This window comes from Pituophis catenifer, unplaced genomic scaffold (assembly GCF_029215685.1).
Source record: "Pituophis catenifer annectens isolate HBS135680 unplaced genomic scaffold, rPitCat1.0.hap2 SCAF_1, whole genome shotgun sequence".
NCBI classification, from domain to species: Eukaryota; Metazoa; Chordata; class Lepidosauria; order Squamata; family Colubridae; genus Pituophis; species Pituophis catenifer.
The window spans coordinates 159263646-159289814 of NW_027256881.1; the positions used below are offsets into that span (position 1 = coordinate 159263646).

Sequence of the window (26169 nt, forward strand, 5' to 3'; positions counted from 1 at the left end):
GCATTGTTAGAAATAAAAATAATCAGTGTGGATTATTTTTTTCATATTTTGTGGAAATGTTATAAATGCTATAAAATCCAATAATACTGGTGGCTGCCTTTTCTAAACTTAAATAACTAACTTTTATGTTACCATAAAGTATACACATTTGGCTTTACCTATGGCAAACATCTTAAATAAGGCAGAAAATATTGCAATTTAGAATTTAGAATTTGAGCTATACTTGTTAATCACTACATAATAATCCCAATTATATAACAGCATACAATGCTTTTCAAATTTTCAAATTGTAGACTTATATTAACATCTTTTTGAATTTTTAGTTAATGTCACTATGTTTGAAAATCTCCTTTTAATCTATTTTTCTTCATTATATTATTTTCTAAATTTTCTTTAAAATTGCAGAAGTAATAAATGAACAAAAGGAGAATTAAGAAAAAAATGTAATTAATTAAATAATTAGCTACGTGTAGATAGAAATTCAAAGATTTACATAAAAAGTCAATTCGGTCTAGCAGTTAAGGCATCAGGCTATGAGACTGTGAGTTCAAATCCTGCCTTAGACATGAAAGCCAGCTGGGTGATTTTGGGCTAGTCACTCTATCTCACAGGTTTGTTGTTGTTGGGGAAATAGAAGGAGGAAGTAATATCAGGTTTGTTCACTGCTTAAAGTTGCTTATAAAAATAATAAAGATAGGAAATAAAATAAATAAATAAATAAAATATTTCATGGATATATAATACTCTTCATTTGTAATTACATTGACTCATGCCTAAACACAAGGAGGGAGGGAAGATCACCTCCTTCTGACAACCTGCTTTGCTGGAAAGTGAGTGTAACAAGACTTGACCTGTCCTTAGACACTTTCTATGTAGCCAAAAGTCAATAAACACATCAAGGATGGCGTATTCTTTTCCATTCTATCACCTCATCTGTAGAAATACGTAGAAATTTGAGAATGTAATAATTATTAATAAAAACTCATAGGTATGATCAGGGGTGCTATTCAGCAGGTTCTGACAGGTTCTGGAGAACCGGTAGCAGAAATTTTGAATAGTTTGGAGAACAAGCAAATACCTCTTCTGGCTGGCCCCAGAGTGGTGTGGGAATGGGGATTTTGCAGTATCCTTCCCCTGGAGTGGGGTGGGAATCAGAATTTTGCAGTATCCTTCCTCTGGAGTGGGGTGGGAATCGGGATTTTGCAGTATCCTTCCCCTGCCACGTCCACCAAGCCACGCCCACAGAACCAGTAGTAAAAAAAATTGAATTCCACCACTGGGTATGATACACATATTGTGCAAATGTGTGGGAATCAATTAAAGAAAGAAAGTAACATGATCTAGGTTTTTATCCACCGATTGCTGTTTGGTGAACCACAAAACAGAATTCAAAGACTCTTTGAATCTCAGTTGCTGTTGCAGAGTGTTCTCTGCATGGGAGAGAGGGGGGGTCTTCTTCATTTCTTTTTATCCATAACTTAACCTGAAAATATTTGTTGATGCCCCTTCCCCTCTGGAGGAAGAAACGGAGGTCTGAAGACAGCTCTTCAAAAAAGGGAGGGAACTCCCGCAGTGGAATGAAGAGCCAGCAGTAGACTGGTTCTTTAATGATTTGAAGCAAAGAGAGGACTTGGGTCACCCATAAGTTACAGAAAGTTCCTCTTCCTATTCTTACTTTCCATTCTTTTTTAGTTTGTATTAGATTTTACAATTGTAATTATAACTGTCAATAAAATTAGTATTAAAAATATTTGTTGATAACAATAATGTTAGATGAACAATTATTTTGTTGCCTAGGCTTGGACTCCATAGCACTGGAGCACTTGGGAACGCCAGTCTTCCATAATGGAGAGCAAACACAATTCCCTTGATTGATCCCATCCAGAATGTTTTCCGGAGCTTACTGGAAGGAAGGGAGAACTGGCAGCTAGTGGAGCCAATTGGCAAGCCCAAATCAGTGAATATCAAAAGCAGCCATGTTTCCTCAGCATGTAAGATGGACGGGGGGAAGGAATCAAACTGCAACTTTGAATGGCAATTTGCATATATTGCCCCCACTTCTGTGCCAACCTTGTGCAAATGTCCAAGACAGCTGCCAATTGAGAGGGTTTTTTTAAAAAAAAAAACTGTGTGGCAGCTCTCACAACATATTTTCCAACCCTCCCATACAGATACAAGCAAAGAGAAAGTCTGTCACAAACCTGTTTGGCCCAAGTAAGAGTTTATGAAGAAAATTAAAACACTCTCCTCTTCTTACTGACCAAAGAAACATAGCAATTTGTTAATTTTAATTCACCTTTTAACACAGAGTTAAAAAGATGTTGAGACTTTTGGAAAAAGTTCAGAGAAGAGCAACTAAGATGATTGAAAGCCTGGAGACTAAAACATACAAAGAACAGCTGCAGGATTTGGATTTGGCTAGTGACTAGCCTAAAGAAAAGAAGAATTAGGGGTGACATGATAGCAGTATTCCAGTATTTGAGAGGCTGCCGCAAAGAAGGAGGAGTCAAATTATTCTCCAAAGCACCAGAGGGAAGGACAAGAAACAATGGCTGGAAACTAATCAAAGAGAGAAACAACCTGGAATTAAGGAGAAACTTCCTAACAGTGAGGACAATTAACCAGTGGAACAATTTGCTTGCAGAAATTGTGGCCGCTCCATCACTGGATATTTTTAAGAGTCTAGACCAGGGGTTGCAATGGGTGGGTTCTACTTACCTTTACTACTGGTTCGCAATGGGGCCGCGCGCATGCGCAGAAGCTTCCTGATGACATCGGGATTGATGGGCAGAGCCTCCCGCAGGTTTTACTACCGGTTCTATAGAACTGGTCCAAACTGGGGGCAACCCACCACTGGTCTGGATTCTTAAACACTCAAAAAGCCATTTGGACCCATTTTCCGCAGGGGAAAAAAAAAACATTGGGAGCCACAAAACCTGAGTGGGCGTGGCCAACTCAACATGACTTCCACCCAGGCACATGACCTGCCCCAGCCATGTCTACCCGGGTTTTGTGGCTCCAGGTGTTTTCTGTGGGTCTCTCTCTCTCTTTTTCCCTCCCTCCCTCCCTCCCTCCCTCTTTCTCTTGTTTTTCTCTTTTCCCCCTCTCTCTCCCTTCCTCTTTCTTTCTTTCCTTTCTTTCTCTCCCCTTTTCTCTCATTTATTTTCCTCTTTTCCCTCTCTCTCATTCTCTCTCACCAGTTCTCTCATTTTTCTTTCCCTCACCCTCTCTCTCTCTCCCTTCTCTCCCTCATATTTCTCTTTTTTCCTCTCTCTCATTCTCTCCCTCCATCATTTTCTCATTTCTCTTTTTCTCCCCTTTTCTCTCTCTCCCTTTCATTTCTGTTTTCCTCTACCACTCCCTCCTTCTCTTCCTTCCTTCCTTCCTTTCTCTCCCCCTTTTCTCTCTCATTTGCTTCCCTCTTTTCCCTCTCTTATTTCTCTCTCTTCTCTCTCCCTTCTCTCTCATTTGTTTCTCTTTTTCCTCTCTCTCATTCTCTCCAGTGGTGGGTTCTAACCAGTTTTACCACCAGTTCGCATCACGCAGGCACTTTGCTGCCCTGAGATGCTGGCCTGGGCCGGCTGTGGCCGATGCTTCACATTGTAAATGGCATCCCCTCTCCCTCCTGAAGCCCATTACGATGTGGAGCATTGGCCGCAACCGGTCCAGCGTCTTGGGGTGGAGAGCAAATCACGTGTCTCCCCAAGCAACCGAGATGCACACAGCACTAAGAAGTGCCAGAAGAAGCACCCTCGAGATGAGAGGCAAGTACAGGGGTGCTTCCCTCTCGTTCAGAGCAAGTCTCCATCCCCGGTCACCCTTACTTTCTCAGGCTACATAAGGAGTGACTGGAAGGGGGAGGGGTAGGAGCAGGGCCAGCCAGCCAACAGGGAGCCACAGCAGGGGGATGAAAGAGCCACATGCGGCTCTGGGGCTACAGGTTGCCGACACACGGTCTAGATAGTCACTTATCTAAAATGGGATGAGTTTGATCCTGTGACCCCTGAGGACATGGACAGGATTCTGGGTAGACTGAACGCGACCACTTGTTTATTGGACCCGTGTCCCTCCTGCTTAGTGCTGGCTTCTCGGGAGGTGACACGAGGCTGGTTCCAGGGGATTATAAATGCTTCGTTGGGTGAGGGTATCTTTCCTGCCGCCTTGAAAGAGGCGGTGGTGAGGCCTCTCCTCAAGAAGCCTTCCCTGGACCCAGCAATGTTGGTAAATTATCATCCGGTCTCCAACCTTCATTTTGTGATGAAGGTTGTTGAGAGTGTGGTCGCGCAACAGCTCCCCCAGCACCTGGATGAAACGACGTATCTGGATCCGTTCCAGTCGGGCTTCAGGCCTGGGTACAGCACGGAAACGGCATTGGTCGCATTGGTAGATGATCTCTGGAGGGCTCGGGACAGGGGGTGCTCCTCTGTCCTGGTCCTGTTAGATCTCTCAGCGGCTTTTGATACCATCGACCATGGTATCATGCTGCACCGGTTAGAAGAGTTAGGGGTGGGAGGCACTGTGTTGCGGTGGTTCTCCTCCTTTCTCTCTGACCAGTCGCAGTCTGTGTTGACAGGGGGACAGAGGTCGACCCCGAGGCCCCTCATATGTGGGGTGCCACAGGGGTCGGTCCTCTCGCCTCTCCTGTTCAACATTTATGTGAAGCCGCTGGGCGAGATCATCTGTGGTTTCGGGGTGGGGTACCATCAGTACGCTGATGACACCCAGCTGTACATCTCCACCCCGGATCACCCAATGATGCCCTTGAAGTGATGTCCTGGCGCCTGGAGGCTGTACGGATCTGGATGGGGAGGAACAGGCTCAGGCTCAACCCATCCAAGACCGAGTGGCTGTGGTTTCCGACGTCCCGATATAGTCAGTTGACGCCATCACTGACTATTGGGGGCGAATCATTGGCCCCCATGGAGAGGGCTCACAACTTGGGCGTCCTCCTGGATTCACGGCTGTCTTTAGAAGAGCACCTGATGGCCGTGACCGGGAGGATTTTTTATCAGGTTCGCCTGATTCGCCAGCTGCATCCCTTTCTGGATTGGGACTCGTTACACACAGTCACTCATGCCCTTGTCACCTCCCGCCTGGACTATTGTAATGCTCTCTACATGGGGCTCCCCTTGAGGAGCACCCAGAGGCTCCAACTGGCGCAGAGTGCGGCCGCGTGGGTGGTAATGGGAGCGTCATGGCGCTCCCTTGTGACACCTCTCCTGCACGAGCTGCACTGGCTCCCGGTGGTCTTCCGGGTGCGCTTCAAGGTTTTGGTTACCACCTTTAAAGCGCTCCATGGCTTAGGACCTGGTTATCTATGGGACCGCCTACTACCACCAATAGCCTCCCACCGGCCAGTACACTCTCATAGGGAGGGACTCCTCTGGGTGCCATCAGCCAAACAGTGTTGACTGGCGGCCCCTAGGGGGAGAGCCTTCTCTGTGGGGGCACCTACCATCTGGAATGAGCTCCCCCCAGAGATACAGAGGGTCCCGGATCTGCGCACCTTCCGCCGTGCTGTGAAGACCTTTTTATTCCATCAAGCGGGCTTGGCCTAATCTCCTCCCTCTTTTAATATGTAAATTTTAATCTGTTTTTAAATTATTGGGGTGTTTTAATCTGTCTGGGCCAAAATGATTTAATTTGATTTTATCTGGTTTTTAAATTTTGTGTATTTATGTATTTTATTGCTTGGCTGTTCACCGCCCTGAGTCCTTCGGGAGTAGGGCGGTATACAAATCAAATAAACTAAACTAAACTAAAATGGTATAGGTTCTCCTGCTTGAGCAGGGGGCTGGACTTGAAGACCTCAAAGGTCCCTTCCAGCTCATTTTATTTTATTCTAAACCAATCCTGTTATTCATGGGAAAACATTGGCTGAATAGTTATTCATTTAGTAGTAATTAATTTGATTCCATTTATTTATGTATCTATGTATTTATTTATCAGTCATATTTGCAGGCGGCGGTGGTGGCGGCGGTGGCGGCGGTGGCGATCACGACGATGGTGGTGGAGGCGGCAGCACCTGGAGGCCTGTCTATGATACCTGCGTGCGTTGGCGGCAGAGAGGGTGGCCACACAAGTGGCTTAGGATCGCTTAAGTCTCTTGGGGCAATCTGGACATCCCACCTCTTTTTGAAGTTCTGGGGGGGCTAAGCCAGTGAAACGGAGTGGCCTTTTGAAAAAGATCGGGGGGTGGTGAGTGGTTTGAGGACTGTCAGAAGGGGGATGTTGGATTGGTCTCCCCTTTCGATTGTCCCCCCCCACATCAGGCCTTGGCCTAGTATGGCCACTCAGCTCAAACTAGAAGTTATCGATCGACCGGCTTTGGCTACCCCCATCCAAACATCTTCTCCCTCCCTGTGTTACTCCTGCTGTTTGATTACATCTCACTCCGCTTTTTGATACTCCATTTTGTCTTCTTGATCCAATCCTCTGGCTTCTGCTGATAGTTGGCAGGTAGGAGCCAGAGATACTGAGAGTCCTGGATTATTTTTAATTACATTGTTGGGAGATGGACCATCTTTCTCTTTCAGTCTTTGTGACTCTGGACTGGTCGCCGTGAGAGGGTGGCTACTGAGACTTTTATCTCCCTCTGGACAGACTTATTTAGTCATAAAATCTCTCACCGCTGTGAGAGGGCGGTGGGTGTTCCAGTATGTTTGGCTTTTTATAACATCTTTTTCTTCCCACTGTGTTAACCATCTCCAGCACCCTAAGAACATTGTCCTTCATCACCTCCAGTTCTTCTTTGTTCTCGGTGTATACAACAGCGGAACTCCTTGCACTGCGAGACTCCCCCCTCTCGCAGGCTTGGCCCTCCCAGTTATTGAGGGCCACCCTTGATGATGGGTTTTGGAACCCTGAGAGGTGGCACGCTAAGAAACGGGGGTTGTGGGGCTTTTTAAATAGATTTTTAGAGTCAATTTTAAGGGGATCCAGGAGGAGGGTGGTATTTAATGTAAATAATGAGGCTGGGGGGCCTCTTAAGGATCTTCAGCCTTGCCAGTCAGACGGTCATGATGGGTTGGACGGATTGGACGGGGATGGGGGCGAAGATGAAGCTCGTAGAGGGGAGGGACACTCTATACCTGTGATGGTCGGGCAGGGCAGAGGGAATGGGAGTAGGGGGCGGGGACGCCTTATCCGCTGTATTCAGGTGGTAGTGCATTCCCGCTCCTACTGCTCATCCTGCTTCCCTGGGGGTGCGAGAGCGGGGGACCCTGGACTCTGGCTAGTGTATGTGAATGCCAGGTTCGTTGTGAAGAAGGCCCTCCTCGTACGAGATCTTATTGACGAGGAGGGGGCAGACCTGGCTTGGGGCAAGAGGGGGGAGTTCCTTTCACTGATTTATGCCCCCCGGGCTTTCGTGTGCTACACCAGCTGCGATGCCAGGGAAGGGGCGGGGGGGTGGCGGTGGTTGTTAGAGAAAGTCTTAGTCCTAGGGAGGTCACTGTCCCTCAGATAGGCGGGTCTGAGTCTCTCCTATTGAAATGGGACCCTGGAGTTCAGTCGGGCTTGTTGGTCACGTACCTATCTCCCAGCTGCATGGCCACAGCCCTGCCCGCACTGCTTGATGTCTTGGCCGAAGTGGCAGTTGAACTCCCCAACCTTTTGGTTGTGGGAGATTTCAATCTGCCTTCGATCGGCGAGACATCTGAGACAGTCCGGGAGTTCATGGCCTCCATGGCGGCCATGGACCTGACTCAGGTTGTTCAGGGCCCAACTCATAGGGGAGGTCACACACTTGACCTGGTTTTTCTCTCTGGGCAGTGGATAAATGGTCGGGGTAGGGGGGAACTCTCCATTGCCCCCCTGTCATGGACCGACCATTCCCTCCTTAGACTGGACTTTCAATCCGCCAACCCTCGCTGCTGGGAGGCGGAACCAGTAAGATGGTTCCGCCCCAGGTGCCTGATGGACCCTGAGTGGTTCCTGACGGAGCTTGGGACATTCCCCGCCTCTCAATCCCACGACTCAGCTGAGGCGCTGGTAGCATCCTGGGAATGGCCGGCGGCCAGCGCCTTGGATCAAATCGCACTTTTGTGGCCTCTGACCCGACGCAGATCCCAGGTGGCTCCCTGGTTCTCCATGGAGCTCTGGGAAATGAAGCATCGGAAAAGACACCTAGAGGAGTGTTGGAGGTCCTCCCGGTCTGAATCTGATCGAACATAGTTAAGAACCCACATTAGGTCTTATCTTTTTTTTTTTTATTGAAAAGGTCTTATCTTATGGCGATGGAAGCGGTGAAGTGGGACCACTTCATCACTCTCATTGCATCTGCAGAAAACCACCCAGCGGTCCTGTTTAGAGTGACCCGCTCCCTCCTCAATCAGGGAGTGAGGGTGTTAGGATATGGTTTGAGCCTAACAAGTTGTCCAGGCAATATATGTGTACTGTAACTTTAATCTGAATATGTATTGTATGACTTTAAAGTTTTCCTGCTGATTCATTGTAATGCTGAGTCATGCTGTAAGTAGATAATCACTGGTTGTGAACGTATTTAAGAAAGGTACTGTAAAGTATGCAGTTGATGATATGCTACCATTGTGTGAGGAGTTGCTACCATTGTGCTATCATCGTTGGATGGATCTGCTACCATCGTGGTTTGTGAACCAGAGTGAGTTTGTTATTCTAACCAACTACTGTTTGTGTGGTAAGAAGATACCTGTAACTTCGGACTGATTTTACTGGCAAAGACTTGGAATTTGTTTAAAGACTATGAGATTGTTTTTTCACTATAAAGTAAACTTTTGATAAACCAGTTTGCATATCTCTTATTCATTGCTCTCAGCAACTTTTCTCTGTGCATTTACTCTGCTGGTTGGTAACACAACAACAATATCCTTAACAGAGGGAAGACCCCTTGCAGGGCAGAGCTGAGGATGTGAAATTTCCGAAAGATGCCCTAATTAATTCATGAGCCATGAGCCAAACTTCAAAAGAAATACAGTCATTTATTAGGAGCACCATTTCGGCAATATTCGGGTGCAGTTAGAACTAACCACATGTAGATTTACGTTCCTCTATAACCCTGTCTCTCCCCTCCTCCCTGGCCATGTCATAAATCACATTCTCCAATTAATCACTTTGGCCGGCTGTGAAATCCAACACCCTCCTTCTGATTGTGGTTAGGAAGCATGTATGGAATGTAACTTCAATCAGCTCCATCAGTTCTCCCTCCCTCCTGCTCATGGCAACTTGAAAGCTTTGCAAGTTGACATTCGGCTCCCCTCACTTCCCGAGGGTGACCTGCGCAAAGCAAAACAATTTGAGCACAGATGTAGAGTTTAGGGACGTGACCCCCCACCTGGCTTGTTTGGGTTTTCTGCATGAAATTTGGCTATAAGGCGATCAGCCTGGATATTTCGACTCTTTACCCAAGATGCCTCTGATAAGGGGTAACCCTTCCACTTGATTAAATATTGGAGTTGTCTCCTGTGCCACCTCGAATTGAGGATTTGCTGCACCTCATAATGGGTCTGGCCCCCTATGATCACGGGGTCTGGGGGCTCATGAGGTAGTGGCCTCAGGGTCGATCCGACCACAGGTTTTAAGAGGCTACTATGGAATACCGGGTGTATCTTCCCTAGCAGTTGGGGCAACTTCAATTGCACCGTGACTGGGTTGATTATCTTTACTATGGGGAATGGTCTCATAAACTTTGGCCCCAATTTCTTGCTGGGGAGCTTTAACCTCAAATATTTTGTGGAGAGGTAAACTTTCTCCCCTAATTGAAATGGCCTTTGGGGAGCTCGGTGTTTGTCTGCCTGTTTCTTATAGGTTTGTGCTGCTTTAGCTAGTGTTTTCTTGACATTCTCCCAGGTTGCTTTCAGTGTCGCCATCCAATCGGTCAAGCTGACTGAGGAGGGGGGCTCCCTTGGGTACTCAGGCATTGGGACAAAGTCCATGCCGCTCACTACTTTGAACGGGGTTAGCCCTGTGCTACTGTGAACAGCATTATTATACGCGACCTCAGCGAAAGACAGGAGGTCCGCCCAATTGGACTGCTGATAGTTCACGTAGCACCTCAGGTACTGCTCTACCATGGCATTCAGTCTCTCTGCCCCCCCCCCGTTGTTGCTCAGGTGAAACGCTGAGCTGAGGACTTGGGATGACCCTATGGACTGTAGGAATTCCCTCCAGAATTTTGCTGTGAACTGGACCCCTCGGTCAGAGATGATTCTTCTGGGTACTCCATGCAGGTGGTAGATGTGTTTGGACAACTGGCGGGCTGAAGGTAGCCCGTTGCAGGGTATAAAATGTGCCTGTTTGGAGAATAAGTCTATTACAGTCCAGATCACTGTGTTTCCACCACTCCTCGGCAGTTCTACTATAAAATCCATTGCAATCTCCTCCCATGGTCTTGTTGGTTCAGCTACTGGCTGCAGCAGTCTGGGAGGTTTTCCTGGTCACTTTTTCATTGTGGCACAGATGGTACAACTTTTTACATAACTGTCTACGTCTTTTCTCATGTGGGGCCACCAGAACTGTCTTCGTACTAAGTGCAGAGTCTTTAGGAAGCTGAAATGCCCCGCTGGTTTAACGTCGTGGCTCCTCTTGAGGATCAGGGTGCGTAAAGTCTCTGGGACATAGAGCTTTGTCCCCTTCCATGCTAGGTCATCCCTTTTTGTCAAGAGATGTTGATTGTCTCGTAACCAGGGGTCCGTCGCTGTTTCATTTTTGAGTCTTGTAGTTAAGTCACTTGCAGGTTGGCCCTGCTGGTCGCGTCATTGCCGTCTGGTGACCACCTGACGCACTGCTTGGGTGGAGGGGATGATGGCATTCACTACCTGCTCCCACTCACTGTTGTATTGGGGCATCTGGGAGAGGGCATCAGCCAGAAAGTTCTTCCCCCCTGGGATGTGCTTAAGCTCAAAGTTGAAGCGATTGAAGTATTGAGCCCACCGGACTTGCCTGGGCGACAATTTCCATGGGGTTCTGAGGGCCTCCAGATTCTTATGATCAGTCCAAACTTCGAACGGTCTCTGGCCTCCCTCTAGTAGGTGCCGCCAGGTCAACAACGGCCATCTCACCACGAACGCTTCCTTCTCCCATGCCGCCCATCACCTCTCCGTGTCGGTGAGCTTGCGGGAGGTGTAGGCGCAAGGTTGTAGATTACCTTGGCTGTTCTTTTGGAGCAGCACGGCCCCCACTGCCACATCGCTTGCATCTGCTTGGATGATGAAGGGCTGCTCAGGGTCAGGATGCTTTAAGACAGGTTCTTTTGCAAACATCTCTTTTAGTGTCTCGAATGCCCGTTGGCAGGTCAGGTCCCATTGTAGGGGTTGTCCCGGGCGGGGTTTCGTCATCGGACTTCCTGTCTTTAGGAGATCCATCAGAGGTTTGGCAATTCTTGCGAACAAGGGGATGAATTGTCTGTAGAAGTTTGCGAACCCTAGGAAGCTTTGCAGTTGTCTGCGGGTGCGAGGGGGCTGCCACTGTAGAACTGATTGGACTTTGGCTGGGTCCATCTCTATTCCCTCATTTGATACTTGGTAGCCTAGGTAGTCTAGTCGTGATTGGTGGAACTTTCATTTTGACAATTTGACATACAGGTTCGCCCTCAGCAGTTTTTCCAGCACTTGGCGGACGAGGGGTATGTATTTGTCTATGGTCTCCGTGTAGATGAGAATATCGTCCAGGTAGACAAGGACCCCTTTGTACAGGTGCTCATGTAGGACTTCATTTATCAGCTGCATGAACACCGCCGGGGCTCCTTGCAGTCCAAAGGGCATTACTTTGAACTGGAAACTCCCCAGGGGGCAGTTGAATGCCGTTTTCCATTCATCTCCTTCCTTGATGCATATTCAGTAGTAAACTTCTCAAAGGTCTAGTTTGGTGAAAACTTTTCCTTTAGCCAGGTGGGCTAGCATGTCCTTCATGAGGGGAAGAGGATATAAGTTGTGTACGCAAACAGTTTTGATATCACTAAAATCAACAACCAGGTGCATAGAGCCATCTTTCTTCTCTTTGAAGAGGACCAGTGCTGCGACCCGTGGTTTGGCTGGCTCAATGAAACCCCTTTGTAAGTTCTTGTCTATGTAGTTCCGCATTTCTTGCATTTCACGGGGCGTCATGGCATACAATTTAGGTTTAGGTAGTTTCGCCCCAGGGATGATCTCGATGGCGCAATCGGCCTCGCGGTGGGGAGGTAGAACGTCACACTCGGCCTCGCTAAACAACTCTGCAAGGTCTTGGTATTCCTCTGGGATTTGTTCTGTCTCATGGGAGCTGTGGGATGCCTACAGTTGCTCTGGTGTACCCTTAGGGAGGGACCCTTGTGTCGGTGGCGTCTTCCCTTGCTGTGGCAGGAGGGATTGTGGGCCCTGCGTGAGGGGCGTCTCCCCTGGTTGGAGTGGCAGGGGTTGGGGGCCCTTTGCTATCCTCAGCCTGTGGGTTCCCTCTTGCCACCAGATGATGGGGCCCCATTTGTCTAGCCAAGAGAGTCCCAGTATGACTGGATCTATAATTTTGGGGGCTATTATGAACCGAATCATTTCCCAGTGATCTGCTAGCTCCAGCTTCACTGGCTTGGTCAGGTGTGTGGTGTAAGTTCCCCCCCACTAGGGATCCATCAACTTGTTCAAATTGGATTGGGTGGTTGAGCTTTTTGACTCGGATCCCCAATTTTAGGACTGTGGGTAGGTTAATCAGGCACCTTGTGCAGCCCGAATCTATTAGGGCTTGGAAAGTCCCTTGGGTCCCTGTTTTTGGGGCCATTAGGCGTATAGGGAAGAGAAAAGGGTGGATGGGTCCACTCACCATTGGGTCTTCACCCTCGTCCTCGCTGTCATACAATTCGGGGGATTGATTTCCATCATCTGGGATCCCCCTTGTTTTGGTCAGGTGGGCGAAGACCTCTGGACCCTGGGGGACTTTCCGTGGCGTGTTGGTGGCACGCTTGGGCCCTCGTTCCGGTCGTGCCTTGGGTGGTGGATCTGGCCTCGGGGTTCCACATGTTGCTGCCAGGTGACCAATCCCCCCACACCTGTAGCACCTCAGCGGGCTCCGTGGGACAACTGGCCTCTGGGTAGGCTGTGGTGCTGTGGTTTCTTGTCTACTGGGTGGTCCCTGGTCTGGTTGGCCTCTCTGGTTGCCATCTGGTTGCTTTGACATGTCGTTGGCACGTCGTTGGTCGTTGGACTGTCGACTTTTATTACTACTCGGAACCACTCAGAGAGCTGGTTTGGGATGTCCAGGTAAGCGGTTACCTGGGCAATTTGATTGTCCAGGCTTGTTCTGAAAAAGTGCACTAGCAACTGCTCTGGCAAGGGGGGTAGCTTCCCAATGATTCTCCTAAATTCACGGATGTGCTCTTTAATGGGACAGCCCCTCTGCTTTAGATAGCTGAGCTCATCTTCTGCATACAGGTCTTCCTCTGCCTCCTCGAATCTGGCCTCTAGCAGTCGTAGGAAGTCATCTACGTCTTGCAGTTGGGGGGCTCTCCTCTTGTGGAGGGCTGCTAGCCATTCCCTTGCTTCCCCCTCTAGCCCCTCTGTGATGGTATTCACCATGGCTCTGGGGGATGGGTAGAGGTGTCCATAACATTCTAGGTGGATCTCAGCTGAGTCAAGGAATAGAGCTAGCTGGGCTGAGTCCCCATCAAACTTTCCTCTGAACTGGGGCAGTTCATTCAGCACTGCTCCTCTCTCCCCCTGTTGGCCTCTGTATGCTTGCATTTGATGTAGCTGGCCCTCTTCAGATAGCCCATCTTCGGCCATGGTTGCCTGATTTTCCCTCCCAGCACCCCAAACATTGGGGAGCGATTGGAGAGACCAGGATTCAGAAAACCTGGTAATCTTGATAGATTTCAAAAGCAGTTCTAACTGTCTGTGAAGTTTCCGAAAGATGCCCTAATTAATTCATGAGCCATGAGCCAAACTTCAAAAGAAATACAGTCATTTATTAGGAGCACCATTTCAGCAATATTCGGGTGCAGTTAGAACTAACCCCATATAGATTTACGTTCCCTATGACCCTGTCTCTCCCCTCCTCCCTGGCCATGTCATAAATCACATTCTCCAATTAATCACTTTGGCCGGCTGTGAAATCCAACACCCTCCTTCTGATTGCGATTAGGAAGCATGTATGGAATGTAACTTCAATCAGCTTCATCAGTTCTCCCTCCCTCCTGCTCATGGCAACTTGAAAGCTTTGCAAGTTGACATAGGATTTTGTACAGTTTCTGCATGATAAAATTGCTCAGATCCGGATCGGATTGGACTCCGACTGGGCGGAATCCACTTGGGAGACTGGGGTAGGTCTTGGGAGTAGCATCTGGGTTGAGTTTGACCTTGTTTCTGTCAATGAAGTGGACAGGATTGTGGGTAGACTGGGTGCCTCCACGAGTTTGTTGGATCCGTGTCCCTCCTGGCTTGTTTTAGCTGCCCGGGAGGTGACTGGAGACTGGATCCAGGCAATTGTCAACTCTTCTTTGAGGGAGGGGATCTTCCCCACCTCTCTTAAGGAGGCGGTGGTTCGACCCCTCCTCAAGAAGCCTGCCCTGGATCCAGACTCACTTAATAACTATCGGCCCATCTCCAACCTCCGCTTTATAGCGAAGATTGTTGAGACCGTTGTGGCGCAACAGCTCCCACAGTTCCTGGAGGAAACGGAGTACCTAGACCCGTACCAGTCGGGTTTTTGGTGCGGGTACAGCACAGAAACGGCATTGATCGCTCTGGTGAATGATCTCTGGCGGGCCCGGGATGGAGGTTGTTTCCCCATCCTGGTCCTACTTGACCTCTCAGTGGCTTTCGATACCATCGACCATGGTATTTTACTGCAGCGACTTGGGGGGTTAGGGGTAGGAGGCACTGTTCTACAGTGGTTCTCCTCCTACCTCTCAGATCGCTCACAGTTTGTATGGGTGGGGGGACAGAGATCCACCCCGAGGCCCCTAACTTGTGGGGTACCTCACAGGTTGATTCTCTCCCCCCTACTCTTTAACATCTATATGAAGCCGCTAGTTGAGATCATTCGTGGTTTTAGGGTGAGGTATCATCAGTATGCAGATGATACTCAGTGGTACATCTCCATCCCAGGCCACCCCGGGGATGCCCTTTCCGTGATGTCCCGTTGCCTGGAGGCGATGAGGGCCTGGATGGGGAGGAACAGACTCAGACTCAACCCCTCCAAGACTGAGTGGCTGTGGATGCCGGCACCTTGTGTTTCAGAGGTCTCATCACTTTTGATGGGAGGGGAGGTACTTGCCCCCATAGAAAGGACCCGCAACTTGGGTGTCCTCCTGGATTCTTGGCTATCTCTAGAGGATCATTTGATGGCCGTGACCAGGGCGGCTTTTGCACAGGTTCGCCTGGTGCACCAGTTGCGCCCTTTCCTGGACTGAGATGCCCTTCGTACGGTCACTCATGCCCTGGTTACTTCCCACTTGGATTACTGCAATTCCCTCTACATGGGGCTGCCCTTGGGGTACACCCGGAGGCTCCAGCTCGTCCAGAATGCGGCTGCACGGGTTGTTACGGGAGCTCCTCATTACTCCCGTGTAACACCTCTCCTGCGCAAGCTGCACTGGTTACCGGTGGTCCTCTGGATCTGCTTCAAGGTGCTGGTACTCACCTATAAAGTCCTACATGGCTTAGGTCCAGGGTACTTGCAGGACCATCTCCTGCCTGCCTCCCACCGTCCTGTCTGCTCCCACAGGGCTGCTCTCCTCAGGGTACCATCGACCAGACAATCTTGTGTGGTGACGTCCAGGGGTAGGGCGTTCTCTGTGGGTGCCCCTGCCCTCTGGAACGAGTTACCCACCGAGCTCCGGACAGCACCTGATCTCTGTTCTTTCCGTCGGGGCCTGAAGACTTGGCTATTCCAACAAATGGGCTGATTTAGATCCTTGGGTGTTATTATTTATTATCATTCGATCTTAACTGGTTTTAATTGGGTTTTTATTGTATGTTTTTGTCTGTTTATTTGTTTTTACCTGTGTTCGCCGCCCTGAGTCCTGTCGGGAGAAGGGTGGCATATAAATACTTGCAAATAAATAAATAAATAAATTTATAGTAAAATATTTATTCCTGAAGGTTTTGTTAGATATTTTTATAAATTTCATGAAGATTTCACAATCCCTCCTAAATATTATTTCTATATATCTATCTTAAAAGATTGATTTTTTGATTGTGCTTTCACATAGATGTGAAACTGGTTTGCTAAGTTTTCATAAACCCATGCAAGGGCAGGTCAAATTACTGGGGAAAACAAGGGCAAGATTCAGAAGGACTCACTGTACTTTCTCTCTGTTGGTTCAGTAGGCAGAGTTGCTTTGAAATACACTGGAGTTATTTCAGCTTACAAAATTCCGCATAATTGTTGCTTAAAACTGCTTACAAAAAGAAATGGTTTGCACTGGAGCAATTTTGACATTACTACTATTTATTCTTGCAATTATGTTCCTTTGGAAAAAGGGGAGTTCCTGGAGTAACAGCTCCCGCAATCTCCCTCCGGGACCCACGACTATACCCATTTTGGGAAATCTACATATGATGGATCTGAAGAAGCCTTTCAAAACAATGATAGAGGTAAAGCCTGAATATTCTTTCAACAACTTGTTGGGGTGGGATAAAAACTTGGTAACTTGTTTAGATAAGTCTGGGGTGGGCTGAGGTCTACATAGAATATGTAATACTTGCATTTTGTATTTTGTAGCACTGGCTTACTAAAATGGGTTTTCTTTCTTTTCTTTCTTAATTTGCCTTATTTCTCCTTTTCTCCCTCTTTTGAATGTATTGTTAATAATTGGCCATAAGCCCAGCCTAGCAAAAAGAATGTAAAAAGCCTTTATTTTAGAAACTGGGACCTTGTGGAAGTGCTTGACAGGAAAAAACAGGTCCATTTACAATTAATGAACAAAACAAGTATTAGTTGGAAAAGTGCTGTGAATGTATCTTATCCATACCCATTCTGACATGTTTTCCCTTGCTTTTACTTTTATTCAGAATACAATGCTCTTTTCAATCATTATGCTTACATAATATTGGATGTCTAATTTTTCATGAAGTAACTGGGCAGATGATTTTCCTTAAGTCAACCAGCTTTTACTTTACTTTAATTTTAATTTAATTTAATTTCCAATTTATATACCGCCCTTCTCCCTGAGGACTCAGGGCGGTGTACAGCCAAGATAAAAAACATAGAATACAAATATTAAAACATTTAAAAATATATATAAATTTTTGCCCGAAAGTTAAGAATCACAAACTAATTAAAAGAATTTAAAAATTTCTTCTAAGCCAACCCGGCTTGCTGAAAAAGATAGGTTTTCAGGGAACGACGGAAGGCATTAAAGTATCTTTGTTGTGCCAACTATAAAAGTAAATGTAAGTCTTTGTTCCAGGTTCATTTCTCAAAAGGGAATCCTTGTTAATTGAAATGTTTCAAATAAATCATAAATTAATTTTTTTTTAAAGTGGAAACTTAAAGGACAAACCTCCACAGGTCTGAAAATGACATTTAGTGCTGTTTATAACCCAGGGTTTCAGATTCAACGATCAGACAGAATTGCAGAAACATCTGGTAAAAAGAAGGGAGGAGGCTTATGCTTATATATCAACAACAACTGGTCTCAGGCTATAACTATAATATATAAATTCTGTGACGAAAACCTAGAGACATTAATTATCAACTGCAAACCATACTGTTCGCCTCGTGAATTTTCCTCATTTCTTCTAATTGCTGTTTATGTTCCACCACAAGCCTGTGTAAACAAGGCATTACCCACTCTAGCTGACCAAATTATGGAGGCTGAAGCCAAATACCCTAATTCACTGGCCATTATTTTGGGATATCTAAACAAGGCAAATTTAAGGAAAGAACTACCAAAATACTTTCAGCATGCCAATTGTCCCACTAGAGCAGGGGTGAAATCTAAAATTTGTAACTACCGGTTCTGTGGGCATGGCTTGGTGGTGGTGGGTAATGTGACTGGGTGGGCGTGGCCAACTTTTTTTTAAAATATACTTTTAAAAGCATTTTTTCTACAACCTCTTCAGTCGAAGAGGTTGCAGAAAAAAATGCTTTTAAAAGCCTCTGACGATCAGGCAACTCAGCTGGGATTGCCAGAGGCTTTTAAAGGCATTTTTTTTAACTACAACCTCTTCAGCCAAAGAGGTTGCAGAAAAAAATGCTTTTAAAAGTCTCTGACGATCCCAGCTGAGCCGCGTGATCATCAGAGGCTTTTTTTTTTTTTACTTTTAAAAGCATTTTTTCGGCCAAAGAGGTTGTAGAAAAAGTGCTTTTAAAAGTAAAAAAAACAGACTCTGATGATCACATGGCTCAGCTGGGCATAGGGGGAGGTCAGGGATTTTTGCTACTGGTTCTCCGAACCACCCACCGCCATCGCTACCGGATCAGGTGATCTGGTCCGAACCGGGACCATTTCACCCCTGCACTAGAGGCAAGAATACTTTAGACCAGGGGTGGGTCCTACTTACCTTTACTACTGGTTCACAGCAGGGCTGCGCATGCATGCTCACTTCGCTCGCGCACGCACACTCTTCTGCGCAAGGACAGAATCTTCTGCGCATGCACAGAAGCATTTTGATGGTGTTGGGGTTGGTGGGTGGAGCTTCCTGCCGGTTTTACTATCAGTTCTATAGAACCGGTGTGAACCGGGGGCAACCCACCACTGCTTTAGACCATTGCTACACAACACAAAAAGATGCTTATCAGTCCTTACCACGAGCAGCTGTGGGACACTCTGATCATTGCATGATTCACCTTGTACCTGCTTACAGGCAAAGACTTAAAACCACAAAACTAACAATTAAATCAGTGAAGACCTGGACAGAGGAGGCAAAGTTAAAGCTACTGGCCCGCCTTGATTGCACTGATTGGAATGTTTTTGAAAGTACCTCTGCAGACTTAGATGAACTCACAGAGACTGTAACATCATGTGTCAGCTTCTGTGAAGACCTCTATAACTGTCTGGTTTGGTTCTGTAATCCAACAAGACAGCCACAGACTTCAGAGGATAATTAGAACTGCAGAAAAAACAATTGCTACCAACCTGCCTTCCATTGAGGACCTGTATACTGCATGAGTCAAAAAGAGGGCTGTGAAAATATTTACAGACCCCTCACATCCTGGACATAAATTGTTTCAACTCCTGCCCTCAAAACGACGCTATAGAGCACTGCACACCAGAACAACTAGATACAAGAACAGTTTTTCCCCCAAATGCCATCACTCTGCTAAACAAATAATTCCCTCAGCACTATCAAACTATTTACTAAGTCTGCACTACTATTAATCTTCTCATCGTTCCCACCATCCATCTCCTTCCACTTATGACTGTATGACTGTATGTTGCTACTTGTATCCTTACAATTTATATTGATATTGTTTCCTGATTGCTTATTTGTACCCTATAACTATCATTAACTGTTGTACCTTATGATTCTTGATGAACATATCTTTTCTTTTATGTACACTGAGAGCATATGCACCAAGACAAATTCCTTGTGTGTCCAATTACACTTGGCCAATAAAAAATTCTATTCTATTCTATTCTATTCTATTCTATTCTATTCTATTCTATTCTATTCTATTCTATTCTATTCTATTCTATTCTATTCTATTCTATTCTTTCCCTGATTAAAGATGGTGCCGCCAAAGGCTGCCTCGGTGAAATGCTCTCTAATGGTTTCTTTATTTTTTATTATCCTCTGTGACTCACTATGGATTTCATACTCATGAGACCATCTGCTAAGAATTAAGCAATGTTTCTTTAAGGAGCAGCTTTCTGTGATCTCACTACCCCCTGTCTTTACAAATGCGGAGGAGATTCTAACACAGGAAGAAGCAATTTCCCCGGAGCTATGGATTACCAAAAAATTCAAACAGAGGAAGCAGAGATGAGGTAAAAGGGTGAAAATTTAAACAGGCTAAGGAATAGGGGAAATAGAACTGCTCTTCCTTCAATCTTCCTCACAAATTTATGTTCACTTGCTAACAAGATGGATGAAATACTCCTTTTAAACAGATGCAACTCTGATTTTCACAGCACAGCTGCCCTATGCTTTATTGAAACCTGGTTACATGATGATATTGATGACAACAGCATGCAAATTACAGGGCTTCAGATACATAGAGCAGACAGAATTGCAGAATCATCAGGTAAAAAGAAGGGAGGAGGCTTATGCTTATATATCAACAAAGCTGGTCTCAGGATATAACTATAATATATAAATTCTGTGATGAAAACTTAGAGTCTTTACTTATCAACTGTAAACCATTTTACTGTCCATGCAAGTTCTCCTCATTTCTACTGCCGTATTTTTCAGAGTATAAGACGCACCAGAGTATAAGACACACCTTAGTTTTTGGGGAGAAAAATACGAAAAAAGCTGATTGGCAGGTGGATCGGCCTCTCGGAATACCCCCAATCAGCTATTCCCAGAGGTGAATTTTAGCAACAGGTTCCTTGGTTGTGAGCTCTGTGCTTTGCTTTCTTTTCTGCCTCTGAAACGTCTGAAACTCTGTTTCAGAAAAAACTTTCTTTTCTGCCTCTGAAAGCCTCCGAAACAGAGCTTCAGAAAAAAGGCCTCTGAAGCTCTGTTTGTGGGCTTCTTTTCTGAAGCTCTTTTTGGGGGCTGCTTTTCTGAAGCTTCGTTTCTGATGCTTTTTTCAGCCTCTGAAACCTCCGTTTGAGAAGCTGGGCGGGGCTACATTTGGAGTATAAAATACACCCAGATTTTCACCCTCTTTTTTGGGGGGGAAAGGTGCATCTTATACTCCTAAAAATACGGTAATTGCTGTTTATGTCTCTCCACAAGCCTGTGTAAACAAGACATTACGAACTCTAGCTGACCAGATTATGGAGGCTGAAGCCAAATACCCCGATTCATTGGCCATTATTTTGGGAGATCTAAACAAAGCAAACTTAAGGAAAGAGCTACCAAAATACTTTCAGCATGCCAATTGTCCCACTAGAGGCGAGAATACTTTAGACCAGGGGTGAAATACTCCCGGTTCGGACTGGCTCGGGTGAGTAGGTAGCGATGGCGGTGGGCAGTTTGGAGAACCAGTAGCAAAAATCCCTGCCCCCACCCCCCATGCCCAGCTGAGCCGCACGATCATCAGAGCTTTTTTTTTTTCTTTTAAATAGCTTTGATGAGCCAAGCTCTGACGATCCCAGCTGAGTTGCCTGCCGATCAAGCAACTCAGCTTGGATCGTCAGAACCACTTAAAAGAAAAAAACTTTTTTTCTTTTAAATGGCATTGACGATCGAAGCTCTGACGATTCCAGCTGAGTTGCCTGCCCATAAGGCAACTCAACTGGGATCACCAGAGCCTTTTGAAAGCATTTTTTTACATGGTTTTACATGTAAAAAATGGTTTTAAAAGTAAAAAAAAACATTGGCCACACCCACCCAGTCACATTACCCCCCCCAACCAAGCCACGCCCATAGAATCGGTAGTAACAAATTTTAGATTTCACCCCTGCTTTAGACCATTGCTACACAACACTAAAAGATGCTTATCAGTCTTTACCACGAGCAACTGTGAGACACTCTGATCATTGCATGGTTCACCTTGTACCTGCTTACAGGCAAAGATTTAAAACCACAAAACAATTAAATCAGTGAGGATCTGGGCTGAGGAGGCAAAGTTAAAGCTACATGCATGCCTTGACTGCACTGATTGGAATGTTTTTGAAAGTACCTCTGCAGACTTAGATGAACTCACAGATACTGTAACATCATATGTCAACTTCTGTGAAAACCTATGTGTACCGACAAGGAACATGCAAATATACAGTATCAACAAGCCTTGGTTCACGGCTAAACTTAAGCACTACATTGTTCCAAAGTGTACAACCCCTTCTTGCTTAAAAATCTGTGCTGACCAATTACCCCCCATTTCACCCCTATCTTCAATAAATCACTAGAGATGTGCTATGTTCCTTCTTGCTTCAAACACTCTACTGTCATCCCAGTGCTGAAAAAGCCTACAATCAAGGAACTGAATGACTACAGACCAGTTGCTCTAACATCTGTAGTTATGAAAACCTTTGAAAGGCTAGTGCTGTCCCACTTGAAAACCATAACGGATCCACTGTTAGACCCCCTGCAATTTGCATACCGAGCAAATAGATCAACAGATGATGCTGTTAATATGGCTCTGCACTACATCCTACAACATCTTGAATCTCCAAAGTCCTATGCAAGGGTCCTCTTTGTAGACTTTAGTTCAGCATTCAACACCATCATTCCAGACAGTCTTCTAACTAAGCTAAACCAGCTAGTGGTACCTGAACACACTTGTAAATGGATCATAAGCTTCCTAACAGACAGGAAGCAGCAGGTGAAGCTAAGCAGAATCACATCAGATACGTGTACAATTAGCACAGGGGCCCCACAAGGGTCTGTGCTCTCTCCACTTCTCTCTATATACCAATGACTGCATCTCAAACAATCCATCTGTTAAACCACTGAAGTTTGCAGATGACACAACAATGATCAGTCTCATTCGAAAGTGATGAATCTGCATACAGATGGGAGGTTGAAGAACTAGCCTCGTGGTATGACCAGAACAATCTGGAACTGAACACACACAAAACCGTAGAAATAGTGATGGATTTTAGGAGAAACCCTCCCATACTACCACTTCTTACAATACTAGACAACACAGTATCAACAGTAGAGATCTTCAAATTTCTAGGTTCTACCATATCTCAAGACCTAAAATGGACACCTAACATCAAAAACGTCATCAAAAAAACACAACAAAGAATGTTCTTTCTGTGCCAACTCAGAAAGCTCAAACTGCCCAAGGAGCTGCTGATACAGTTCTACAGAGGAATTATTGAATCTGTCATCGGCACCTCTGTAACTGTCTGGTTTGATTCTGCAACCCAACAAGACAGCCACAGACTTCAGAGGATAATTAGAACTGCAGAAAAAACAATTACTACCAACCTGCCTTCCATTGTGGACCTGTATACTGCACGAGTCAAAAAGATGGCTGTGAAAATATTTACAGACCCCTCGCATCCTGGACATAAACTGTTTCAACTCCTACCCTCAAAACAATGCTATAGAGCACTGCACAGAACAACTAGACACAAAAACAGTTTTTCCCCGAACGTCATCACTCTGCTAAACAAATAATTCCCTCAACACTGTCAAACTAGTCTGCTTTACTATTATTCTTCTCATCATTCCTATCACCCATCTCCTCCCACTTATGACTGTATGACTGTAACCTTGTTGCCGGTATCCTTACGATTTATATTGACTGTTTCCTAATATGATTTGATTGCATATTTGTTCCCTATGACTATCATTAAGTGTTGTACCTTAAGATTCTTGACAAATGTATCTTTTCTTTTATGTACACTGAGAGCGTATGCACCAAGACAAATTCCTTGTGTGTCCAATCACACTTGGCCAATAAAGAATTCTATTCTATTCTATTCTATGTGGAATGTGGTTTGTGTTTATGTCTGAAGGTTGAGTCATTTTTAAGACATGGAGAGTGGAAAACCCTCTAACAATAAACAAAAAGACCTTATTCAAAAAGATTTGGAAAGTGGAGCTCATTGGTTTGTCAAAATTTCCTGAAATAATAATTATTCTACCTGAAGAAAGCATAGAGTGAAATATTTGTTTGTGGAATTATTTATACAAGCAGTTAAGCAGTTGTACAATGGAGGAAAAATGTGTGAGTATGCTGATGTTAAATTAAATTAGTGTGAATGTGTACATGTGTTGAACACGTATACCCACACACAAGAGTGAAAGGGTCTAGTTGTTGTGCTCCCCTTTCTTAGATAATCAAAAAAACAGTTACATTGTAAATGTTTTTATTGTTTCTGTGTGATCTCTTGAACAAGATGTCAGAGGCTCATTTTCTTTTTTATGAAATTCTACTATATATCCAGGACTACTGTATGCTCAAGGCACTTTTCCAAATTGTGGAATGGAAGAGAATCCCTTGTGCGGGTTTCATCTTCATAGTATGTCCTGCACAAATGACCCCTTTAAAACATATTAAAAACCGTTCCCCTCCCCCAGTTTGACATACCTTTCTAATGTGTGAGAATCTTTTATTACATAAGATTTTTTAAATTTATATTAAATTAGATCATATGGAAATTAAAAATTGTAAAGAAAAATATACTATCAAAATTTTCAATAGAATAGAAAAAGGAAATATCATCTCCACCTTTGAATTTTGACTCTTAGTTTCTTAAAACCTTCTTCTATGTATTTGAGTCTAATGGTTGATCAAAATGGTCTCTTGTTTTCCTTCTGCTGAATTCCAGTGGTCAAAAGAATATGGTCCCATTTTCCGCATCAAACTGGGTTTCCAGGAGATGGTGGTGCTGACTGGCTATGAGACGGTCAAAGAGGCTCTAGTGAACCAGGCAGAGGCATTTGCTGAGAGAGCCTCCGTCCCCTTTTTTGATGATGTTGCAAAGGGCTTTGGTGAGTTGTTTCACTTTGGGTTGTAGCTGGCGTTCTTTGCAGATGTGCAATCAGTGCCATGGAGACATTTCTTTTATGTAGTAACATAAAAGAACTAGGAAGCTTGTGGAAATCTAATCCTGAGTGTGACCCAGATTTATTTATTTATTTATTTATTTATTTATTTATTTATTTATTTATTTATTTATTTATTTATTTTTAAATTTGTATACCGCCTTTCTTCCTGAGGACTCAGGGAGGTGTACAGCCAAGTAAAAACATAAACTACAAACATTAAAATACAATTAAAAAGATATATATAAATTTGGCCCCATGATTAAAAACAATAACAAATCAATTAAAAACATTTTAAAAAGTGTTAGGCCAGCCCGGCTTGCTGGAAAAAAAGGTTTTAAGGGCACGGCGGAAGGCACCGAGGTCTTGGATTCTCCTTATCTCTGGGGGCAGCTGATTCCAGAGGGTAGGTGCCCCCTGATCTGTCCCCGTCTATACACACACACACAAACACAGCCAGCCGAGGGTTAAGAAAGTACTTGGCACGCACACAGGTCGTTATCTCAAACTTGGCAACAATATAAGCACCGTCTGCCAAGAGCTTTACTGCAACAGATAACATAACATTACATACGCATTGCAAATAGTCCAGCAAAACAATATCCCTTCGGCAGCTTCAGACGTTGTTCAAGTGACTAGCCAAAGTTAGTTTTTGTTCATCACGGAGTTTTACCAGCCACCACCCTCTCTTATATAATTTCTGGGGTGTGGTCCAGTGACTCAGTTCTAATCCCTAGCACGCCTCCTTAGCTGCTGCAACCATTTATCACACCTTTGTTAGCGTGCATCCAGGAACGACGGCTCTCCTTCCTCACCCTCATCCGAGACACTTGGCTCCTGGCTAATCTCCTCTCCCTCGGCCGGCACCTGAGACAGTGCCAGAGGGGAGGGGCCTGGAGAGGGAGGCCTGGCTGACTCCTCTCCCTCATGTTCGGAGCCTTCTTCCTCCGATGAGATAGGCTCAGAGGGCGGGGCCACAACACCCCCACAGAGAAGGCCCTCCCCCTGGGGGTCACCAGCCTACATTGTTTGGCTGATGGCACCCCGAGGAGGCCCTCTCTGTGGGAGCGCACAGGTCGATGGGAGGCCGTCGGTAGCAGCAGGCAATCTTGAAGTTAACTAGGTCCTATGCCATGGAGCGCTTTAAAGGTGATGACCAACACCTTGAAGCGCACCCAGAAGACCACTGGTAGCCAGTGCAACTCACGCAGGAGAGGTGTTGTATGGGAGCGCCATGCAGCTCCCGTGACTACCCGCACGGCCGCATTCTGGACCAGTTGGAGCCTCCGGGTGCCCTTCAAGGGGAGCCCCATGTAGAGAGCGTTGCAGTAGTCAAGGCGAGAGGTGACGAGGGCATGAGTGACTGTGCACAAGGAATCCCGATCAAGAAAGGGCCGCAACTGGCGGATCAGGCAAACCTGACAAAAAGTCCCCCTGGCAACAGCCGTCAGGTGTTCTTCCAAGGACAGCTGCGTATCCAGGAGGACTCCCAGATTGCGACCCCTCTCCGAGGGGGCCAAAGACTCGCCCCCAATAGTCAGTGATGGAGTCAACTGACTATATCGGGATGCCAGGAACCACAGCCACTCAGTCTTGGAACGGTTGAGCTTGAGCCTGTTTCTCCCCATCCAGATCCGCACAGCCTCCAGGCACCGGGACATCACTT

At 45.8% G+C, this 26169-nt stretch overlaps 1 protein-coding gene across 1 annotated transcript in view; it reads left to right on the forward strand.

Annotated features, from left to right (window-relative positions):
- Positions 1-16355: 16355 nt before the first annotated feature.
- LOC139309037 (cytochrome P450 2K6-like) overlaps positions 16356-26169 on the forward strand; it is a 54673-nt gene continuing 44859 nt past the window's right edge. Inside the window, exons 1-2 of the mRNA XM_070933101.1 lie at positions 16356-16538; positions 24287-24449. Coding sequence (XP_070789202.1) covers positions 16356-16538; positions 24287-24449 — 346 coding nt within the window. The remainder of the gene's footprint in view (positions 16539-24286; positions 24450-26169) is intronic.